Source organism: Chiloscyllium plagiosum, unplaced genomic scaffold (assembly GCF_037043375.1).
Source record: "Chiloscyllium plagiosum isolate Xiang-an unplaced genomic scaffold, Cpla_swu_hap1 HiC_scaffold_22, whole genome shotgun sequence".
In the NCBI taxonomy this organism is placed as follows: domain Eukaryota; kingdom Metazoa; phylum Chordata; class Chondrichthyes; order Orectolobiformes; family Hemiscylliidae; genus Chiloscyllium; species Chiloscyllium plagiosum.
The window spans coordinates 42,331,808-42,354,771 of NW_028270160.1; the positions used below are offsets into that span (position 1 = coordinate 42,331,808).

Sequence of the window (22,964 nt, forward strand, 5' to 3'; positions counted from 1 at the left end):
ATAAAAGGCTGCCCCAGTGGTGACCATACCACTACTGTTGATTGTCCTAAAACCCATCTAGTTTATTCATTTTCTTTGGCCATTGGCCAAGGAAATTGGTCAACCCCACTCTGTCTGACCTACACAAGACTCCACACGCTTAGCAAAGTGGTTGAGTCCTATCTGCCCACAGGGTAATTAGGGTTGAATAATAAATGCTCACCCAGCCAGTGATGCCCGCATCTCATGAATGAGTTAAAAAAAAGATTATACATACAAATAGGATCCTCACCACTTGCGAGTGAGATTCTTAACGAGCATTCAAAACCTAAAGGCGAAATCAGAATTTTTTTCTGAAGGTGGAGAAACTAAATTTTTCATTCTTGCTGCATTCTCCCAAGTACCTGACCATTGCCCATGCCACTAAAGGCTGGGATGATTCTGCCCAAAGTCAAGCATATAACTATGGTACAATAAAGAGCTGTACTGTAAATTGTTTGGGGCAGTTGGGGATTCTGTTACTGATACTTTAAGATAACTCAATTCTTTATTCTGGTAGTAATTTGAAACGGCTGTGAGTAATTGCTAATGTTTGACCATAGACTGTCAGAAAAAAATATGGTACTCATTGGTCAATTCACCACCACTACCACCACCACAACAACCACCCCCACGCCCTCCCAACAACCACCACCACTGCCAGCTATAAAGGATCTCAGTACCAGGCTAGCCCTTTGTACATATCCCTTTAAAATTTATCTGTTTAAAATCTTTATTTGCTGTTCAGAATCATCATTGCTTTAATTTATCTTGCCGTTTCTGGTATATTTGTTTCAAAATGAAATTCATGAAACATTCCTTTTGTTCTCTGTGTGAAGAACTCATGCCCTCGCATGGCTGTCTGTCAGTGGATTTTTTTTGTCACCTTTTTACCTCAGTAAAGCCCGTGATAGTTTTGAACATATCTATCAGATCTCTTCATAGCCCACTCTAACAAAAAATGACCCCAGTTTAGCTAATCTGTCCTCATAAGTAAACACTGTCAGCCCTGGCATTCTCTGAATAAAGCTTTGCTGGCAGGACAGCAGAAAAACTGAATTTAAAGTATTGGGAAATGCTGCGTTGCTGCTCTCAAACTGACAAGTTGCATTAATATTCTGTTCAGCTTGACCTGGACTGTCTGAAACTGGTTGGTATGTGTCATTCTGTAACCCAGAATAGGTCATATTAATAGGTCATATCTTTAGTTCAGTTGGAAGTTCTTTGTTTCTTGTTGCATTTTCTGCTTAGTTGATGGATTTACTCTTATCCCTACAGTTCTGGGTTACAGTAGGCTGCAGAAGGCAGCAATGATTTACAAATTAACAAAGTACCAACAGGTTACCTCACATTAGAAACTTTGAAGGGCACCAGCTTATTTGTTTTCCTGCGTGCAAAATAAATTAATTCTATACATAAATATGTTTAGAAAGTGATGGAAGTGGTAATTTATAACTGATTACTATACCTGATGGTAATATATTTTACACTTCATCATGCTATTCCAAATTAGCAGCATAATTTAAGGTGTTTGGAAGATACATAATGCCTGAAATTAGACTCTGGATCTCTGGATATTGTCTATGTTTAATTTGTTTTTGTATAATTCCTGTTTTCTCTGTTTTAATTGAGGCAGTGTTTTAAATGGGTTAGTGTTTTGATTTTAAAAAAGCAAAGAAACTTCTCAAATAAAAACATTACAAGCATTTTTTTAAGAAAAGTTGACAAACCCATTTTACAGCTTGAAGTTTTGATGCTATTTAATGCTCGTGGAAACAGTTCGCATTCTGGGTTTGATGGTAATAGTGTGCACATTTGTGCATAAGGGCCTTATATCATACAGATGTTAATATTGTCATTAAAACAAATTGCATAGGTCCCAGTTAATTTTGCAGTGCACTTTCCAAGTGCTATGGCATAGCAGCACAATATACCAAGTTTTCGACAAGAACAATTGAAGCAGCAGTACCAGATGAGTAATATGATTTGGGCCAGATGACACTTGTGACAACTTCAGCTTTCAGAAGCTCAAGGGGTTTTTAAACAGCTGAGATTTTACAAATTGTCAGACTTATAGTTGTAAACAGAAGCCAAATTATGTCTTTATTTGGCTTCCATTTGCTGCTATAAATAGGTTATTAGACAATGACTCAATTATGGTGTTTTTTTTGTCATGCGGAGACCACTTGAGCTTCTCTCTTTCACTTCATGACATACAAACTATTTAATTTAAATGCTGCTTTGTAGAACCTTGCTTGCTTTTTGTTATCTTATATACATAAATATTCTGCCTCGAGCAACTAAAACAATGCATAAGATTTATTCTCTCCTGTTTTAAAGTGTGTAAGGAGAGTACATGCTTAGAATACTAATGGAACAATTATAGTAAACAATTTTAAGTTCACTAATGTTGGCTGGCAATATTTCATTTGCACAACACAGAAGAATTGTTGTATTGGAAAATTAGTCCCCATGGCAATGTCATAAAATGTACAAAAGCAGTATAGTCTAGAAGTGGCAAATAATGATGTGGGACTAGAACAAGAAAAAGTATATAAAATGCTGAGAGAAAAACTCAGTTTAATTTCAGCTGCTGGTATATTATGCAAATCAGAAAGTTGTTGTGACTTGAATACCATTGATTAATTTCTGAATTGAATATCAGCACTTCTGCATCCAAATAACATTTCCAAATTCTGTGGTTGATTTGGTAATTTTTCAGCCCTGTCAGCAATGATGTTCCAAATCTATAAAAGGCAAAAATGAGAGTTCTCCTATTTTGATCATTAACATCAGACATGTAGTGTCCACGTTAACTTGCAGAAATGCTGAAGATAAAAATCACACAAGACCAGGTTATAGTCCAACAGGTTTAATTGGAAGCACTAGCTTTCGGAGCGCTGCTCCTTCATCAGGTGGTTGTGGAGAATAAGATTGTAAGATACGGAATTTATAGCAAAAGTTTACAGTGTGCTGTAACTGAAGTTATATATTGGAAAAGATCTCTCATCTTTTAGAATGACCATATTGGTTTCAATTCTTTTATATGTAAATCACAAAACTTTTTTTCAAGTTACATTCTCAAGTGAACTTTAACAATACTGTATTGTACCAATTGTTAAAGTTCACTTGAGAATGTAACTTTAAAAAAGCAGTTTCGTGATTTACATATAAAAGAATTGAAACCAATATGGTCATTCTAAAAGATGAGAGACTTAACAAACAATCCAGATCTTTTCCAATATATAATTTCAGTTACAGCACACTGTAAACTTTTACTATAAATTCTGTATCTTACAATCTTATTCTCCACAACCACCTGATGAAGGAGCAGCGCTCCGAAAGCTAGTGCTTCCAAACAAACCTGTTGGATTGTAACCTGGTCTTGTGTGATTTTTAACTTTGTCCACCCCAGTCCAACACCAGCGTCTCCAAATCAGAAGTGTTGAAGATTTCACCAGGAATCATGTTCTGTCAAATGAACATGCTGCAATTATGAAGGAAATCTTTTATGCGTTAATAGATTGTTAAAATGTTCAGAAACTACTCAGGTTCTGTAGTTGATTACTTGGAAAGTGCTTCTCATGTGAATGTGTGCGCAGGTCCTGTAAGTTTGTTGGAGATCCTAGATTATAATGCTTACAGCACTTGCCTGTTATTTATTTGAATTGTTCAACACTTGTACCATACACCCTGATGCATTGCAATTACATTAAAAATGACAAAATATAACTTGTGCAAAAATCCATTTTAATGAGAACTGCAATCAATCTATTATCAAAAAATAAAAAATAACTTTTATACATTTTTTATACGTTTGCTCTTTTATTACTTTTACATTTGACAGGTGACATTAGCTTTTCATTCTAATTCATTGCATGTTTACACTCACCTGAGCACCACTGAAATAGTCGTTCCTTTTCCAGCCCCCTCCTTTTGGTCCACTTGAAACCTCTTACAGCACCACCACCCCTATTCCATTTTCACTCTATTGTATTATTGTCAATTAGTTCAACAAAAATTAACTGAGGAACTTGTTTCAACTTTGAAACTGCAGGCATTTCTGATCAGGGCTCTTTCACAAATGAGGAGCTTTACTTCCATTCTGACAGATCTATCAGGGGGAAGATTTGAGTGGTCTGGAATCAGGTAGAATGGAGTCAGTTGGATAATTATTAAGGAGTTAGACATTGCATTTAATAGTCTAACGTTTGCTGAGTAACTATTTTACTATTTCACTGGAACCTTCTGAATTCTTCAATTTAAGTGGAAATGTTTGGATAGAGACATATCCAAGTGAAGAGGAATTGTCCAGTGAAATCTTCAATTTCTCTGTCAATTCTATCAGGTTTTGCTTTGATGGGGATTGCACAGGTGCTCCATGTGCAGCTCCCGTCTATATTGGACGAATGACTCTCTGGCCATTGTAAAATGCAGGACAGGCATCCTATATCTCAGCAGATTTAATGGAGTTTGCCAAAGGTTTTTAAAGAGTCATGTTTCATGGCACCTCAGGTGCTGTGAACCACAGTCTGAATGAGGGAGATTTTTGAAAGATGAGATAAAAATGTCCTCCTTATGCCCCCATGCCAGGTTATGTTCCTCCACTCAGTCCTATTTGCCGTCATGCTCAATGCCAGGCTTTGCCCTCCACCTGCTTCTGTGGTTGTTCAAATCCCCAGTGCCAGGTTATGCTGCCTGATGCCATGTGACCTACTATATTCTATAGAATGATTTAACCTTATAGTGTCAACAGGATGTCTTAAAATAAAATTTAAAACAGTAAGTCATTCATTCTATTTCACAATGCTCAAAAATGTTCATTTCCGACTTAACAATGGAATGTCAATCATTCAGACCCATTAAAACATCAGTAGCAGAACCTACAAGCACTTGAAAACTCTTAACCTCATGGACACAAATGTTGTGTCATTGATAACAAATATCAGAGAGCTGGAGCTGTTAATGTTCCCTGTGGCGCATATATTTAAGCACGCAAATGTTTTCTGTGCTTTTAGCCAAGCCTCATTACGCATTCTTGGCTGAGAGACCAGATATCCATTCCTCTGTTAAAACAGCTGAAATACTATAGGTGGAGCATGGCAGGGTGTGTGAAGGGGAAGGGCTAGGTTCACTTTCCACACACCAGAGCAGGCATTTGAACAGCCCACTTGAGCACCTGTTGCTGTCTCCAACCCCTTCTCTGAGTCAGCAGGCCTGGATGCAGTCCCTGGCAATGGGGATTGTGTCTTTGCAGGAGCTTTTTCACATGCAGGTACGTGAAGCCATGGATTTTCCAGACACCTGCTACTAGCCCAAGGGATATAAATCCAGACCTACTTCCGTCAATTAGTCTTTTCCCCAAATTATTAAAGATATCTGATGTGATGAGTATGTAAGCATGGAAGTGGTCCTCCTGGGAGCAGATACAGCAGAGGTAAGAATGGAAGAGAATGTTCAGTGAAGTGCAAAAGCTTGAAATGCAGTTTGTGTTATCAGGCAATGCAGAAACACAGGCTGGAAAATGGAAAATGCAAAAAAAAATTGTGTCTTTCCTTGGAATGGTTTTATGTTACTTCCTGTCATGTTGACTATCCACCACCCAGTTCATGCATGATTGAAAAACTAATTTTATTTGGTCCTACAGTTTGTTCCATTATGATGATCAACATATCTAATCAATGCAGATCAGCAAACAACAAAAGGCAATACAATCCAGAGGAACTGAGTGATCAAACTGTACAGAATACTGGTCACTGTGTCTCTGGTCACTGATAAACAAGAGAGTCATTCACTTAATGGAGGCAGTGCAGAACACAGCCACGATATTGTTTTATATTATCAGGAACAGTACATTTCCCACAGCTATACCAGCACCACTCCCCACCTGTTCCTCTGCTGTATCGATGACTGCATTGGCGGTACCTCTGCTCCCACGAGGAGGTTGAATAGTTCATCAACTTCACCAACACCTTCCACCCCAATCACAAATTCACCTGGACCATCTCGGACACCTCCCCTTCCTGGACCTATCCATCTCCATCTCCAGTGACCGATGAATCACGAACATCTACTCAAACCCAACGACTCCCACAGCTATCTGGACTATGCCTCCTCCCACCCTGCCTCCTGTAAAATGCCATCCCTTATTCCCAATTCCTACACCTCCGCTGTATCTGCTCCCGGGAGGACCAGTTCTGCCATAGAACATCCCAGGTGGCTTCCTTCTTCAAAGATTGCAATTTCCCCCCCCACATGGTCGACGATGCCCTCCAGCGCATCTCCTCCACTTCCCGCACCTCCATCCTTGAACCCCATAACTCCAATCACAACAAGGACAAAATCCCTCTGGTCCTCACTTTCCACCCCACCAACCTCTGGATACATCACATCATCCTCTGCCACTTCCACCACCTACAAATAGACACTACAACTCGAGATATATGTCCCTCCCCACCCATATCTGGGTTTTGGAGAGCCCATTCCCCCCATGACTCCCTTGGCAGATCCACACCCTCCACCAGCCCAGACCCCACTCCTGGCACCTTCCCTTGCCAATGCAAGAAGTGCAAAACCTGTGCCCACACCTCCCCCCTCACCTCCATCCAAGGCCCCAAAGGATCCTTCCACATCCGACAATTTACCTGTACCTCCACAAATATCATCTATTGTATCCATTGCACCCAATGTCATGTCTACATCGGGGAGACAGGACGCCAACTTGTGGATTGTTTTAGAGAACATCTCTGGGACACCCACACCAACCAACCCACTCCCTCTCCACCAAGGACATACAGGTCCTGGGCTTCCACCATCGCCAAACCCTAACCACCTGATGCCTGGAGGAAGAACACCTCATCTTCCACTTGGGACACTGCAACCACATGGGATTAATGTGGATTTCACTGGTTTCCTCATTTCCCCTCCCCCCCACATTATCCCAGTCCCAAGCCTCCAACTCTGCACCGCCCTCTTGACCTGTCCATCTTCCTTCCCACCCTTCGCTCCACCTTCCTCTCCAACCTATCACCTTTACCTTCACCTTCATTTACCTATCACATTCCCAGCTACCTTCCTCCAAATCCCAACCTCCTCCCATTTATCTCTCAGCCTCCCCCCAGCCCACAAACCTCATTCCCAATGAAGGGCTTATGCCCGAAACATTGATTTTCCTGCTCCTCATCTGCTGCCTGACCTGATGTGCATTTCCTGCACACTCTCGACTATGCAAAAAGATAGATTTGGGCCTTTCAGCTTGGAAGTGGAGATTCTGACAAGTTAGGTTGTGGGTGCTGAATAAGGAATACTAGGTGGAGGTAAATTTAGGATTGGTGTTAGGAGAGAGTGATCAACACCTTATAAGCTTTCAAATGCAATGTAGAAGCATAAAGCCTGGAACATTTTAGGAAACAATTAAATGCAGCAACGGGACGTGTGTAGGATTACTCTAAATGGTTCAATTTAAGATGGCCTGATTGGCCTTCAGATCCCAAACTATTTCGTCATTGTAGATATGACAGGATTAATTTCAGATGTGACTCAAAGCTAGAAACAGAAGTTGACCATTGGAAGTTGAATTGCCTTGTCTACAGCACTGTCATACCATCATGGTATGTGATGAATTAAACTCTCAAATGGAGCAGTCATAGTCACTCATCTTTTGCTATCTTCACCAAATTTCTGAAGTCTACATTAGCAAAGCAGTACCTATTACCCATTTCTTGTAACTTTGTATATTTTGTCAATTTATTTTCTGCCAATCATCAATCTGTTTTTTAACCAGCATTAATTCTTTAGGTGGTGACTTTCTGACTCACTTTTTTATTCCTGTACATGGGTTGTAAGCATCAGGCACCAGACCAGTGTTTGTTGACTGTGTCTAGTCTCCCTTGAGAAGGTGATGGTCAGTTTTAATCCATGTTTTGTGGGCACCCCCAACTGTGCTGTTAGGAGGGTTTTTTGACCCATTGACGGTGACGTAAGCGGAATTATAATTCCCAGCTGGCGAGTGGCTTGTGGAGAACTTGATTGTGTTCCGATTTGTCCGCTGCCCTATTCTACACGGTGCTACAGGCTGCGGATTTGTAAAGTGCTGTTGTCACAGACTTGGTGCAAAGTGTGCCGGTACTCAAACCCCATTTTTCCACAAGCCATTGCAAATGTATGAATAACCAAGTGAATCCCTAAGATTGTAAATTTGTCTGGCTTTGGGCAGATCTAAAATAAAAGAAATCACAATAGGTTTAATCAAGAAGCAAGGAATCGAAACTTGTAATAAACAAACTTATCTTTTAAAGGTGACAACATGAATAATTAATTACTAATATACAGCCTTAAACTATATTCCATTTAAATCCCAACACAAACACCTTCATCCACAAATAGGATGACCATGACAAAGACAGTTCTGTGGAAACAGAAAAGGTGGAGAAAAAGGAATAAATTCTGTGAATCAAGAATCCAAACCACATCAGTGGAATGAGGTGTCTTCCTCACAGTTTTTTAATTTTTGGCAATGATATCATGCTGTTGTCCACCGCAGAAGGTATAAAAATTCAAATACGTGTGACAATATACTCAAGAATAGCTTCTTCCCCGCTCTTATCAGACTTTTAAATGGACCTTTCAAATATTAACTCTGATCCCTCTCTTCCCTGTGGCTGTGACACTGTCTTCTGCTACCCTGATGCATTTTTGTTTGGCACGATTTGCCTGTAAAGCACACAAAACAACACTTTTCACTGTATGTTAGTACATGTAACAACAAATAAGAAAAGAAAAGGAGGCTTTCAGTTGTTTAGCCAATCTGTTAAACATAATTCTCTGCTTGAGTTGGAAGTTCTTTTTCCTATCTTTTGAATGCTGTCCTTCTTCTAGTCTCAAAGGGGGGAGGAAAGGGGAAGAGAGAGAGAGAGCTGTGTGTCTTGGCCTGCAGATTTTCTAGCAGTTTGAGTGCAACTCTCGTTTCACAGTTCTGTGGCAAACTACAGCTTAACTATCTTAAAAAAGCTGTTGATGGGCAGATTTTCAACCTGAAGACACCTGCTGCTACCTTGACTCACAAAGTTATCAAATCTAGCTTTTCCAAAAGTTACATGATCTTGTGTAACCAATAAGTGAACAACACATATTCCACTTTTAATGCTTGAATTGAAAAGGGGCAACTGGTTATTCTGTGCAATGTGGCATGATCCAAACTTCCATCCTCCCCAGTTTACATTTCTATGAAAGCATATACAATCGTAACACTATTGAAGGAATCTTGGCAAGTAGGTGCCATGCATTATGCAAATAGTTGACACTGCTTCCTATGCTCATCTATGATCAAATTAATGATGAGAAAATAATTGTGCACCAGGAAGACCGTTAAGCTGATTTCCATATATCCACACAGATTAATTCTGTATTGCTGGCATTGGAAGGTCTTTGTCAGTGTTCACCTGTCCCTCTCTCTCTCTCTTTCTCTCTCTCTCTCTTCTCCCCCTCTCACACGCACACGTGCACACACTCATACACACACACTTGAAAGGTGTTGCAGGACCTAATGCATTATGTCCTCAGCTTATTTTAGTTATGAGAACAACTACTAAATTGGCATTACTGCCCCTGCAAATACTTATTATCCTGCTTTTCTGTTCCAAAATAGATGGTGCACGGAAAGTGAACAGGATACCCATTGTATCAGCAGCCAATGTACAGTTTTAGAATAAGTTTCTTATTGACTATTTTAAATGGAGGATGAGAAATTTGAATGACTTTTTGAGAAGTTAACAATGCACCACATTGAATTAAATATTGCCAAGTCATAACATTTCTTTGGAGCTGGAACATAAATTAAGTCTAACAGAAATCTGTGATAATAATTATTTGGAAACACAAGAAAAAAATCTAAAGCATTGAGCTTGCACCATCGGTAAAGTCCATTTTGAAATCTTCATCTTTGTCATGCCGTAATGCAAAGGTTATGGGTGTTAGCTCTTTGAGCCAAATGGGCACTCTCTGTACCACATAGTACTATTCAACAAGTTGAATCAAATTAGAAGCGCTCCATCATTTACTTCCCTTCTTTTCCTATTTGTTCTGAGGGTGTTGACATGCTGTGACACAATGGAGAACATTGTAAACAAACCTGAATCACTGGCAGTTGCTGGATGAGGACAATAGTTTCTTCCACTCTGACACAAATTATATCGCGTCTACTGTTAGCAACTGAGATTAGATAACTGAGTGCAGACTGGACAATGAACCAGGACAATGAACCAAACAGTAAGAGATATTAATACAAGCTGTTGCATTGGATAAGTTAGCAACTCTAATTTCTTACATATTGGCAACAAATTGCCCATAATTAAATGCCTTGCATTTTTAGTGAAATCCATCTTAAACAGATTCCATGACAAGACTATAATGGTCTGCTTGCACAGTAGAAAATTTGCATGATGTAAAAATAGGCCTCTTTTATTATGCTGCCAGTTTATGTGAACAATTACCTAGAAATGTAAATTAAAAACTTTTTGGTTAAGATCATGAAACGTGTTCAGATAGGGGTTGAAGCCAGAAGTACAGTTACTTTAATCACAAATGGCATCACATACTTTCTTTTGACTGTACAACTCCAATGACATATATATGATGTGCATTGAAGGTTTCACATAATAATTTTAGTAAAGACAGTAACCCTTTGCATATCAACTTTACTTTTTTAGTCCTCAATATCTGAAAGATGATGAGTTTCTTTAATATATTCAATTTAAATGACCTCCTTTTATGAATGTTTTCTACTGTTTTAACGCATTGTTACTTCAAAAACTGTGTTTGTCTATCTGGCATTTTTCTGTTCTCCAGTTTGAAATTCAGTAAACTAAAATATCTTTTCTGCACATTCTACATTTTAAAATACTGAGCAAGATTACACAAAAATATACATTTGACTTGAAAGAGGTTACATGAGTGAGTATTGCGTTGCATTTCATTTATTGCAGAATTGCTGCATTTTTGTTTATGTTGGGTGGTAAGAGGTTAAATAACTGGGACATGTTGCCATTTATCTTGATTCAGATCTCATGTAGGTATATATTTTTACCATGGGACTCATGCCCAAACATATAACACTTCATGAAAAAGGGTCAAGTGACCTCATTCAAATACCTGAAATTCGGAGGAATGTTCTTAATACTTTGGAGCGTTCCAACATCTTTATTTAATACCTTTCTTTAAGCAAAAAAGTAGACATTGTGAAATGTGGGCACCATGTGTGCTGTTTTATTAAAGGTCTGTACTGTACACACATTCTGGGGGGGCGGGGGGGGGGTGCGGGGAGGGAGTTGCATCATTGCCATATTGGTGAAAACTTTGGCACACATTTGGTTAATACCCATTGGAAACAACCAAATTATAACTTCAATTAATGTGGGATGTGGGTTATGCCAGCAGTGTTATTTTGGTGCTCAACTCTCCAGCTAACACCCTCTTTTTTTAAACCTTGCATTTGTGAATAAGCCTTGAGCTGCAGAAAGAATGTCACAACTCTGTTACTTAAAAGGATCATCAACTACTAACACAAAGTTGCTGGTAATTTCTTCTGACTGTTGCTTCAAGTGTATAAGTCGTCAGTGTTTTAAAATTGTTTCAAGCTGACAAAATCTTCAGGGAGCATTAGTAGGAATGCAGGGAGTATTTTCTGAATTCAAGACTTTTGCTCAAATCATTTGCTTACAGTCAAAAGTAGCCATTTAAATACAGCATGTCTTGATGAATGAACAATGGCAATGCAGAGCAGGAGAAGCTTCAAGAAGAAGAGGTGGGGAAAGGGAATAGGAAAACATGCTCAACAAGGAGCAATTCTCCAAGCAGAACCTCAGTGAAGGGAATCGTGCATGATATGTGAATTCCAGTAACACTGTCCCCATTGAAATCTGCAACTTTCTGTAGTTAACTCCAACCTCAGAACAGCATGCTGACCACATTACCAGGGTTTGTAAGTGATCTTGGAGAAATTCCCAGATTGCTGTCCACTGCTAAAGTGACTGAAGCTCTCTCTTCATTGAGAGCTAACTAAATTTCATTCCCAATTGGCCAGAGAAAAGAACATCGATTGAGCACATGGCTTTACTAGCATAGCAGCTTTCCTTATAATGCAGGGTAGCATTCATTTCACACATCTTGCTTTGCAAGTGTCACATGTCACCTCCACCCTAAACTGTAACAGAAGGGAAATTCATTCTCTAAGACTAGCTAGTGTGTGATTGTAGACATAGAATCAAGTAAGTCAATGTTACAAACCACAGAATTATTGCAGTCTAGGAGGCCAAGTGGCCCATTGTGTCTGCACCCACTCTCTGAATAAGCACCTCACCTAGTACCATTCTCTTACTCCTCTATGTAACTTTGCACATTGTTCCCTTTCAAATAAGCATCTAAATCTCTTCTGAATGCCTCAGTTGAACCTGCTTTCACGACACTCTCAAACAGTGCATTCCAATCTATAGTCGCTCACTGCATTTTTCCTCTTATCACACTTGTCTCCTTTACTAATTATATTTGTGCCGTTTCATTCTTGATCCATTCACAATACATTTTTGTTCTTTAATCTTCCCTCCTGTGTAGTGCCTTGTGCATTAGTGTTGTGGCAGCAGAGTAAAACACTCCAGCCAGAGTTCCTCTGCTCGCCAATTCCTTTTCTTTTTTTCTTTCTTCTTTCCATCTTTGCTGCAGTCTTTCTCCCACCGCCCCTCCCCAACTTTTAACCTGTTAAACTACCCTACCTGGAGTGAGTGGAGTATGGAGGTCAAGACCAGCCTGGCATGGGAATCAAGTTGGAGTCCAGGCCAGTGCAGGAAGTGAGTCGCGGCCGGAGTCCAGAGTGAGAGTACAGCAAGCCCAGGCCGAGCTGGGTCCTGGGCCAGAGCCTGTAGTGGGGAGCAGAGTGAGCCCAGGCCGAGCTGGGAGTCGGGTCGTGGGCCAAACCCCAAGGCGGGGAGCAGAGCGAGTCTAGGCTGGCTGGGTGGATGGGTCCTGGAGGTGAGTCCTGGACAGAGGCCAGAGACATGTGGAGTCAGCGAGGCCTTGTGTTCTGAAGCCCGACAGGCCCGCCTTTGTGAAAAAGGACAATAACTTGAATACTTTAAAGATACTTTTTGTATAATTCTGGACTTTTTAAACTCTGTATTTCAAGCTACTCTTTTCTTTGACTATTTCAATTCTGTAACAACACTTGAAGTATCTGTACATAGGTGCCCTATACATAAGATGGCACTGAGGGATGACAATGCAGACTGTTTACTGCACCCATTCGGGAGCACGTGACAATTAAGGCTTACTGACGGAGAACCAGGCTGTGCACTCAGACCATGCGCAGATCAACTGGCAGAGGTCTTCTCAGACATCTTCAATCTCTCCCTGTAGCAGGCCGCTGGCCCTGCCTGTTTCAAGAGGGCCAACATCATCCCTGTGCCTATGAAGGTTCATGCAGCATGTCTCAATGGCTACTGCCCAGTGGCACTAACTTCGGTGGTCATGAAAGGCTGGTCATGACATTAATCAACTCCAGTGTCCCCACTACTCTTGACCCACTCCAATTTGCCTATCGGACCAACAGATCCATGTCAGATGCCATATCACTTGTCCTTCACTCCTCCCTAGAACATCTTGACACCAAGAACAGCTACGTAAGAATCCTATTCATTGACTGCAATTCAGCCTTCAACACCATTATCCCCTCGAGACTGATTACTAAACTTAGTGATCTTGGACTAAGCCCCACTCTCTGCAACTGGATCCCCAGTTTCCTGCCCACAGGCCACAATCAGTGAAGATTGGGAACAATATTTCATTCTCACTAACATTCAACACTGGAACCCCACAGGGGTGTGTACTCAACCCCCAACTGTACTTACTGTTTACCCATGACTGCATTGCCAAATACTAGACTAATGCCATTTACAGTGCCATTAATGCCACTGATAACACCACCATAGTCGGTCAAATCTCAGATGGTGATGAAACAGATTACAGACGGAGGTGGAAGACCTGGAAAAATGATGCACTGAAAACGATCTAGCTCTCAATGCCGGCAAAACCAAGGAACTCATTATTGACTTTCGGCAGGATGTTACTCATGCCCCCCCTACACATTAACAGCGCAGCGGTGGAATGAGTGGAGATTGTCAAGCTCCTGGGAGTGGTCATCCACAACAGACTTTCTTCGACTCTTCATGTGGACGCACTGGTTACAAAAGCCCAACAATGTCTCTTCTTCCTCAGCTGAGGAAATATGGCATGACGGCGAATACCCTGGCTAATTTTTATAGGTGCTCCATCGAGAGCATTCTGTCTGGATGGATCACTACCTGGAATGGCAACTACGCCATACATAATCGGAGATGGTTAAGGAGACTTGTGAACTTTACCTGGACAATTACAAAAGCCAACCTCCCATCTATAGAGTCCATCTACCAAGTCCGCTGTCAAGGAAAGGCAGCCAGCATTCTCAAAGATCTATCCCACCCTGGCAATGCTTTTCTACAACCTTTACCATCGGGGAGAAGATACAGAAGCCTGAACACGCGCACCAGCCGGTTTCGAAACAGTTTCTAGCCTACTGTTGCTAGAACATTGAATGGACTCACAAACTCTTAACATTCATCTGTACCTGTGTTTTTGTTTTTGCCGCTGTCTACCTATTATTTACTTATCTATGCTACTTAACTCTGTGATCTACCTGTATTGCTGACAAGGCAAAGCTTTTCACTGTGCCTCGGTAACACGTGACAATAAATTCAACTCAATTCAATTCAATTCAATCACACAACACCAGATTACAGTCCAACAGGTTTACAGAGGAGTCTTGATTATCCGACATTTAATTATCCGAATACCAGATTATTCGGCAAGATTGCAAGGTCCTGATGCTTGGCTAAACTATCCGGCATTCGATTATCCGGAACTCAGTGAACTGAGTGAAATACTCCCTGCTCGTGTCCTTTGGATAATCAAGGATCCTCTGTATTTGAAAGCACTAGCTTTCAGAGCGCTGCTCCTACATCAGTTGGTTGTGGAGTATAAGATCATCAGACACAGAATTTATAGCAAAAGATTACAGTGTCATGAAACTAAAATGATATATTGAACAAACCTGGATTGTTAAGTCTTTAATCTTTTATAATAGGTTGCAGGTTTTGATTCATTAATATGTAAATCCCAGAACTTCTTTTAAGTCACCTTCTCGAGATAACTTAAGGTTTTATAACAAAAGGTGGCATCTCAGCTAGACAATGCATTAAAGGTGTGAGGTCAGAGTCTGTCTGTATCCCAATCTTGAGTCAGACTGGTTCTATTTCCAAAGTGGAATTTACAAAATATTACATAGATTGACTACCTTCATTAACTGTCTGCAGTTTGTGCATCTTTTGAGCAAAATAGAATGTATCTGCAAATATAATTCTGCAAATACAAATTCACCCCATAGACCTTTATGTGTGCGTGTGCGTGTGGGTCTTTGTGTGCGTGTGTGTGTGGGTCTGTGTGTGCATGTGTGTGCACATGAGACAGTGTGTGTGAAAGCTTGGTAAAATGTGTGTGTGTTTGTGTGAGCGAGAGAGAGAGATGGAGTATGAGCCTGTGAGAGGGTTTGTACTTGGTTGTGAGTGTGGGGTGGGGGGGAGGGGTGGGTGGTGGTGTATGTGTATATGTGTAAGAGAGAGAGCATATATATGAGAAAGGGTCTGCGTGAGTGTGTGTGTGTATGTAAGAGTGTGTGTGCGTGAGAGAGTGAGAATAAAGGTTGCAGTGGGGTCACCTGTAGTGTGACATGAACCCAAGATCCCAGCTGAGGCCATCCTCATGGGTTCAGAATTTGGCTATCAGCCTCTGCTTGGCCACTCTGCATTATTGCATATCCCGAAGTCGGCCTTGGAGGATGGTCACCCAAAGATCTGAGGCTGAATGTCCCTGACCAGTGAAGTGTTCTAATAAAGGCTATTCTAATTCCTGTGGTATCCTCATTTCTAGTTATCCCAGGAATGTGTTTCAGCATGCTCTCTTTCCAGGTTTGCTGGTAGTAAATCTTAACTTACTTGACACTTATAAGTGAAAATTAGCAGGCTTTATTAAACATAATCATGTATATATGAGGGATTGTAAAAGCAGGCTACTTCAGGAACTCTGCAGACTCTGGCTCCTGTCACCCGTGATCTTGTCTCTAGAGCCTAGCTCCAAATGTGCTTATTTAATAGCTATTCTTGTTGGAGTCAGTATAATGATTCCTCTGCTCCACACTCCTGCTTTTCTGTTCTTTAAAAATCTTTTAAAAACCCATCTCTTGAATCACCTTTGCCAATATTCCCAAAATTATATGGTTTTCTTGTTACTGAAGGACTTAATTACATATTTATTTTGTAAATGAGAATACAGAGGAACTTCGATTATCCAAAGGACATGGGTGGGGAGTATTTTGTTTGGTTAATCAAATTCCAGATAATCGAATGCTGGATAACATAGTTTAGCGAAGCATTGGGACATTGGAGCTTGCTGGAAAATCCAATATTTGGATAATCTAATGTCGGATAATCGAGGCTCCTCTGTACCCACAATAAGATTGAAGTCAGGCTTCTCTAGCGCATATGAAATGAGAAAGATTTAAGAATGACACAGAAGACAATTTTTTCATACAGAGTATGTGGAATGAACTTCCCGAGGAAGTGGTGGATGCAGGTACAGCTGCAACATTTAAAAGACATTTAGATAAGTGCAAGAATGAGAAATGTTTGATGGGGTATGGGCCAAGTGCAAGCAGGTGGGACTAGTTGACTTTGAGATTATGGTCAGTATGGACTGGTTGGATCGAATGGTCTATTTCCATGCTGTATGACTCCATGACTCAAAGTGCTAGAATGGGACAGTAAAAGTGACCACAACAGATAGAGATATTTGGCTCAACTTAGATTGCTCATGCTAAATAGTTGAATATAATATTGTTATAATTATGAAATAGTACTGTACATTTATTCCCTTTAGAACTACAAATATAGATTCCGCAATTAGAGTCATAGAGTCATAGAGTCATAGAGATGTAAAGCATGGAAACAGACCCTTTGGTCCAACCCGTCCATGCTGACCAGATATCCCAACCTAATCTAGTCCCAACTGCCAGCACCCAGCCCATATCCCTCCAAACCGTTTCCTATTCATATACCCATCCTAATGCCTCTTAAATGTTGCAATTGTATCAGCCTCCGCCACATCCTCTGGCAGCTCATTCCACACACATACCACCCTCTGCATGAAAAAGTTGCCCCTTAGGTCTCTTTTATATCTTTCCCCTCTCACCCTAAACCTATGCCCTCTAGTTATGGAATCCCTCACCCCAGGGAAAAGACTTTGTCTATTTATCCTATCGTGCCCCTCATAATTTTGTAAACCTCTATAAGTTCACCCCTCAGCCTCTGACATTCCAGGGAAAACAGCCTCAGCCTGTTCAGCCTCTCCCTCTAGCTCAGATCCTCCAACCCTGGCAACATCCTTGTAAATCTTTTCTGAACCCGTTCAAGTTTCACAACATCTTTCCGATAGGAAGGAGAACAGAATTGCACGCTATATTCCAACAGTGGCCTAACCAATATCGTGTAAAGCCACAACATGACCTCCCAACTCCTGTACTCAATACTCTGACCAATAAAGGAAAGCATACCAAACGCCTTCTTCACTATCCTATCTACCTGCGACTCCACTGTCAAGGAGCTATGAACCTGCACTCCAAGGTCTCTTTGTTCAGCAACACTCCCTAAGACCTTACCATTAAGTGTTTCAGTCCTGCTAAGATTTGCTTTCCCAAAATGCAGCACCTCGTATTTATCTGAATTAAACTCCATCTGCCCCTTCTCAGCCCATTGGCCCATCTGGTCCAGATCCTGTTGTAATCTGAGGTAACCCTTTTCGCTGTCCTCTACATCTCCAATTTTGGTGTCATCTGCAAACTTACTAACTGTACCTCTTATGCTCGCATCCAAATCATTTATGTAAATGACAAAAAGTAGAGGGCCCAGCACCGATCCTTGTGGCACTCCACTGGTCACAGGCCTCCAGTCTGAAAAACAACCCTCCACCACCACCCTCTGTCTTCTACCTTTGAGCCAGTTCTGTATCCAAATGGCTAGTTCTCCCTGTACTCCCATGAGATCTAACCTTGCTAATCAGTCCCCCATGGGGAACCTTGTCGAACGCCTTACTGAAGTTCATATAGATCACATCTACTGCTCTGCCCTCATCCATCTTCTTTGTTACTTCTTCAAAAAACTCAATGAAGTTTGTGAGACATGATTTCCCACGCACAAAGCCATGTTGACTATCCCGAGTCAGTCCTTGCCTTTCCAAATACATGTACATCCTGTCCCTCAGGATTTCCTTCAACAACTCTGAACATTTCTGTGAAACAAACAAACCACATTAGTCCTTTTTACATAGACAGACCCTTGTCACCACTTGTCCAGAATTTAACAAATGATTTATTACGAAGTATTGTGTGCATATAAAGCAAAGAACTAGTGAAAACCTGGGGAAAATGCATCACAAGACAGGCAGTTTACTTTGGAACAGGTTGATCGGGAGTGAAGTAAAAAGGATTTGTATTGGTGTAGTACACAATCCAAAAATGTGCAGGTTAGGTGAATTGGCCGTGCTAAATTGCCCGTTGTGTTAGGTGAAGGGGTAAATGTAGGGGAATGGGTCTGGGTGGGTTGCGCTTCGGCGGGTCGGTGTGGACTTGTTGGGCCGAAGGGCCTGTTTCCACACACTGTAAGTAATCTAATCTAATATATACTTTTGAATGAAAGTGAATCAGTTCCAAGATTTCCGTGAGAGAAAAACAGGGGAGTTTCGTTACTCAAAAAAAATTGCAACAACAAACATGCTTATACTCAAAACAGAGGTAAAGATCTCATAAAGAAGGTGGCTTGGTGTTGTTTTAAGAGGCATTTAAAAGAGACAGGAAGATGAAGGTACTTGCAGTTCACACTTTAGAGTGAATTTAGAGCAGGAATGAACTTGAGGTCCACTTCAGTAATTGATTGCAGGTGTTGCTCACAAAGCCACCAGCATTTATCTTCCTTCTCGAATTGTCCCTGGGTGGTGGTGAGCCTCCTTCATGAATCACCGTAGGGATAAGATACTTCCACCCGTCAGTGAGAATCAAGGTTCAGGAATTTGATCCAGTATTGACAAGTGAAAAGCAATCAGTTTCCAAGGCAGGACCAACCATGTGTGAAGAAGACCTGGGATTAATGGCACTCCCAACTCCCTGTTGTTCTCCAAGGATGTGCAAGTCGCAGGTTTGGGAGATGAATGAGTGATTGCCGCAATGCATCCAGTTGTTGGTGCGCACTGTAGCCCCATTGTACCAGTGGGCAAATATTTTAGACTTTCTACTCACTAAATACTTCTGGAGTTTGGGGGTCACTGTTATTATGGAGGTAATTTAGAACATAGAACATAGAAAAGTACAGCACAGAACAGGCCCTTTGGCCCACGATGTTGTGCTGAGGTTTAATCCTATTGTAAAATATAATAACTTAACCTACGCATCCCTCAACTCCTGCTATCCATGTGCATGTCTAGTAGTCGCTTAAATGTCCCCAATGACTCTGCTTCCACCATCACAGCTGGCAACGCATTCCATGCATTCACAACTCTCTGTGTAATGAACCTACCTCTGACATTTCCTTTGTACCTTCCTCCTAATATCTTCAAACTATGGCTCCTCGCACCAGTCAATCCTGCCCTGGGGAAAAAGTCTCTGGCTATTGACTCTATCTATTCCACTCATTAGTTTGTACGCCTCGATCAGGTCTCCTCTCTTCCTCCTTCTCTCTAGAGAGAAAAGTCCAAGCTTATTCAACCTTTCTTCATAAGGCAAGCCCTCCAGTCCAGGTAGCATCCTAGTAAACCATCTTTGCACCCTCTCCAAAGCCTCTGTATCTTTCCTATAGTAGGGCAACCAGAACTGGACACAATATTCCAAGTGTGGCCTCACCAGGGACTTGTAAAGCAGCAGCAAAACCTTGCGGCTCTTAAACATGATATCCCTGTTAATGAAAGCCATTAATAATGCTTTCTTAACCACCCTATCCACTTGGGTGGCAACTTTGAGCGATGTTTGGTCTGTAATTGCCAGGGATATCCCTATTACCTTTCTTGAAAAGAGGAACAACATTCACCTCCTTCCAATCCTCTGGTACAACTCCTGTGGAGAGTGAGGAGGCAAGTATCCTCACCAGCGGCTTAGCAACCTCCTTTCTCGCTTCCCAGAGCAGCCTAGGATAAATCTGGTCTAGCCCTGGGGAATTAGCAATCTTAATGTTTTCCAAAGTTTGTAGCACATCAACTTCATTTATCTTGATCTGGTCAAGACTGTATTCCAGCTCCTCCAAGTTTTCATTTACAACAAGTTCCCTTTCCATGGTGAAAACCGAAGCAAAAAACTCATTTAGGGCTTCCCCTCTCTGCTCAGACTCCTTGCACAAGTTCCCTCTGCTATCCCTGATCGGCCCTACCTTCTCCCTGATCACATTAGGGCAGCACACTTAGCAAATGATACAAATGATCAGTTAACTTGTTTTGATGGTTTGCTTGAGCATTTGCTTCTTTGAAATATTTCAATAATTCTCAGAACATTAAAATCCTAGGTCTTGCTCTTACACCTGGTTGAACCAAACTGAAATCAAATGTAGTTGATCCAATTTTTATAAGTTGCAATAAAATGCAACATGTAAAGTTTCTATGTAACTGTAAAATGCTTTATGTACTATTAAGTAAAAATGAGTCTACATTTCATTCAACCTGCATTTTATTAATCTGCAATTTAGTAATTTTATGCTGACACAAAAAGAAATGCATTACACAGCAACTCCTTTTACTGTTCTCCATTAACTTTATTCTCTGACATTTTGCAGGATCCTGAGTAACAACAAGATCTCATTGCTGAAGAATGGCTCTTTCTTTGGCTTACGCTCTCTAGAGAGACTGTGAGTAACTGATCAGTATTCCTTTTTCTGGTATGCATAATGGGTGCAACATTTTGTTTTAAACTGTAATGACTGATAGGCAATCAAAATGAGGCCATTTTGAAAGTTGTTTTTCTTTGTGTGCAAGGGAGTATGACTGGCAACTGGCCAGCAAATGGTATGGTAGGTGATTGGTGGATGTAGACTTCAAGAAAAATACGCAGGAAATTGCTAGTAATTTTAAGCAAAATAAACTCTAATTCATGAGGTGAATAGCTGTCATGCACTTTACTGTTTTTCTTTCAAAGTGAATTCTATTTGTATTTTAACTCTTCAGGGACTAATGTTTGTTCTCAATGCCATTGCCAAAGGCAGTGTTGTATTGTTAAAATGCAAGTGGGGTGAAATTCAATAGCCCCTGAAAATGTGGATGGGGAATCATAATGCATAATTAATCCATGCCTATTCAATGTGATGAAGGCAGTATGTTAATGTTGTGATATATACTATCCATGCTGTTGTGTCAGCAAGGGACCCAACATTATAGTGGGTGTGGTGAGCCGCCACCATCTTAAACTAACCCGGCAAAACCAGCCTGTGCCTGTAATAGGGGAAATGTGTTACTGTTGAGGTAGATGCTGAAATTCCTTGTGTAATTGATTCTGACGCAGGAAAGATAAATGAATGGCATAACATAGACCAGATTGGACTGCGAGGTTCATGGATGCTGCACTGAAGGCCTTGGAGGAGGAAATGTAGAAAGTAAAAAGGGATGTTTGGTGTCCATAGTGATTTTTAAAAGGCCTCCAGACATGCTCCAAAGGTAGTGGGAGCAGATTGTCTTGGAGGTCAACTTCAGAAGTCATGGCCAAAGGTTTTGAAGGAATGCCATAAAACATTGTCCGACCTCACAGAACTGGTCAAGGCCAATGAATTCACGTTCAGGTGCCAGGTTCTACCAACTGCATTGCTAGCCTCAGCCATTGTTCAAGTAATCTCCATCATTCACTCACCAAATAACTATGAATCAGGCTTCATGCGAATTTGAATGGCCCAATTCACTCTAAACTCTAGCACTGCTGCAGTCCTTACATAGACAGTTCACAGCTTGCATGCTCTGCCAATTACATGTACCAAATATATCTTAGCAGACACACTGAATGCCCCTTTCTCTCTTGCAAAATGAGGTGATATGCAAGCAAATGAACAAATTAGATTAGATTAGATTAGAGAGCTAATAGAGAGCTCAGGTATGCCTGAACGTTCTGTCTTCCACAGAGGAGATAGTGTTGGCTGTTATTGAAATGATTTTTGTTGAGACCATGATCAAAATAGATGCTGAAATTAATTAAAATTATGCAGCTTCCTAATTAACTGTACTTTTCAAATTCCATTTCCCATTCATCCCACAATGTCTTCTGATTTGCAAACTGCAAGTATATACCTCTTATTTTTCCTTCTTACCCATAGCACAAGGTGACCCTTGACACGCTTTCTTCCAGATGTTCAGCAAGTGATATCTCAATTCCCCAGACTGGTTTCTATCTCTCTGAAAGCATTTCAGAGGCCCTGATCAAAGATAACCTATTTTTGGGGAGTGTGGAGAGAACAAGTATTATGTCACAATAGTGTGTGACTGGAAGAAGGGTCAAAGTGATCTTTCCCTGTTTTTGTTTGTATATTCATAAAGTCAGGAACAGCATCCTGTGTGATTTTGACCATGCTGCAATGTCATTCCTTTCAAAGTTGCCATCAGTGATCAAACACAACTTTTCCATCAATAAGTCTCCTCTGTTTCCTCTTGTTGGGTTTATCCACTCAGTTCCATTGTTCCCAATCTCAGCATTTCTTTCCATGAATTCTCGCTTCCAAATCCCAAATTTGATAGACCCTCAGGATCTCTTCTTAAAGTCCTTAATTTCCTAATTTACATGATGTCCTTTGGAAATTTTA

At 40.9% G+C, this 22,964-nt stretch overlaps 1 protein-coding gene across 1 annotated transcript in view; it reads left to right on the top strand.

The window, feature by feature from the left end:
* Nucleotides 1–22,964, top strand: part of adgra1b (adhesion G protein-coupled receptor A1b) — a 529,688-nt gene that overhangs the window by 41,966 nt on the left and 464,758 nt on the right. Inside the window, exon 2 of the mRNA XM_043712551.2 lies at nucleotides 20,961–21,032. Within this exon, the coding sequence (XP_043568486.2) occupies nucleotides 20,961–21,032 (72 nt within the window). The remainder of the gene's footprint in view (nucleotides 1–20,960; nucleotides 21,033–22,964) is intronic.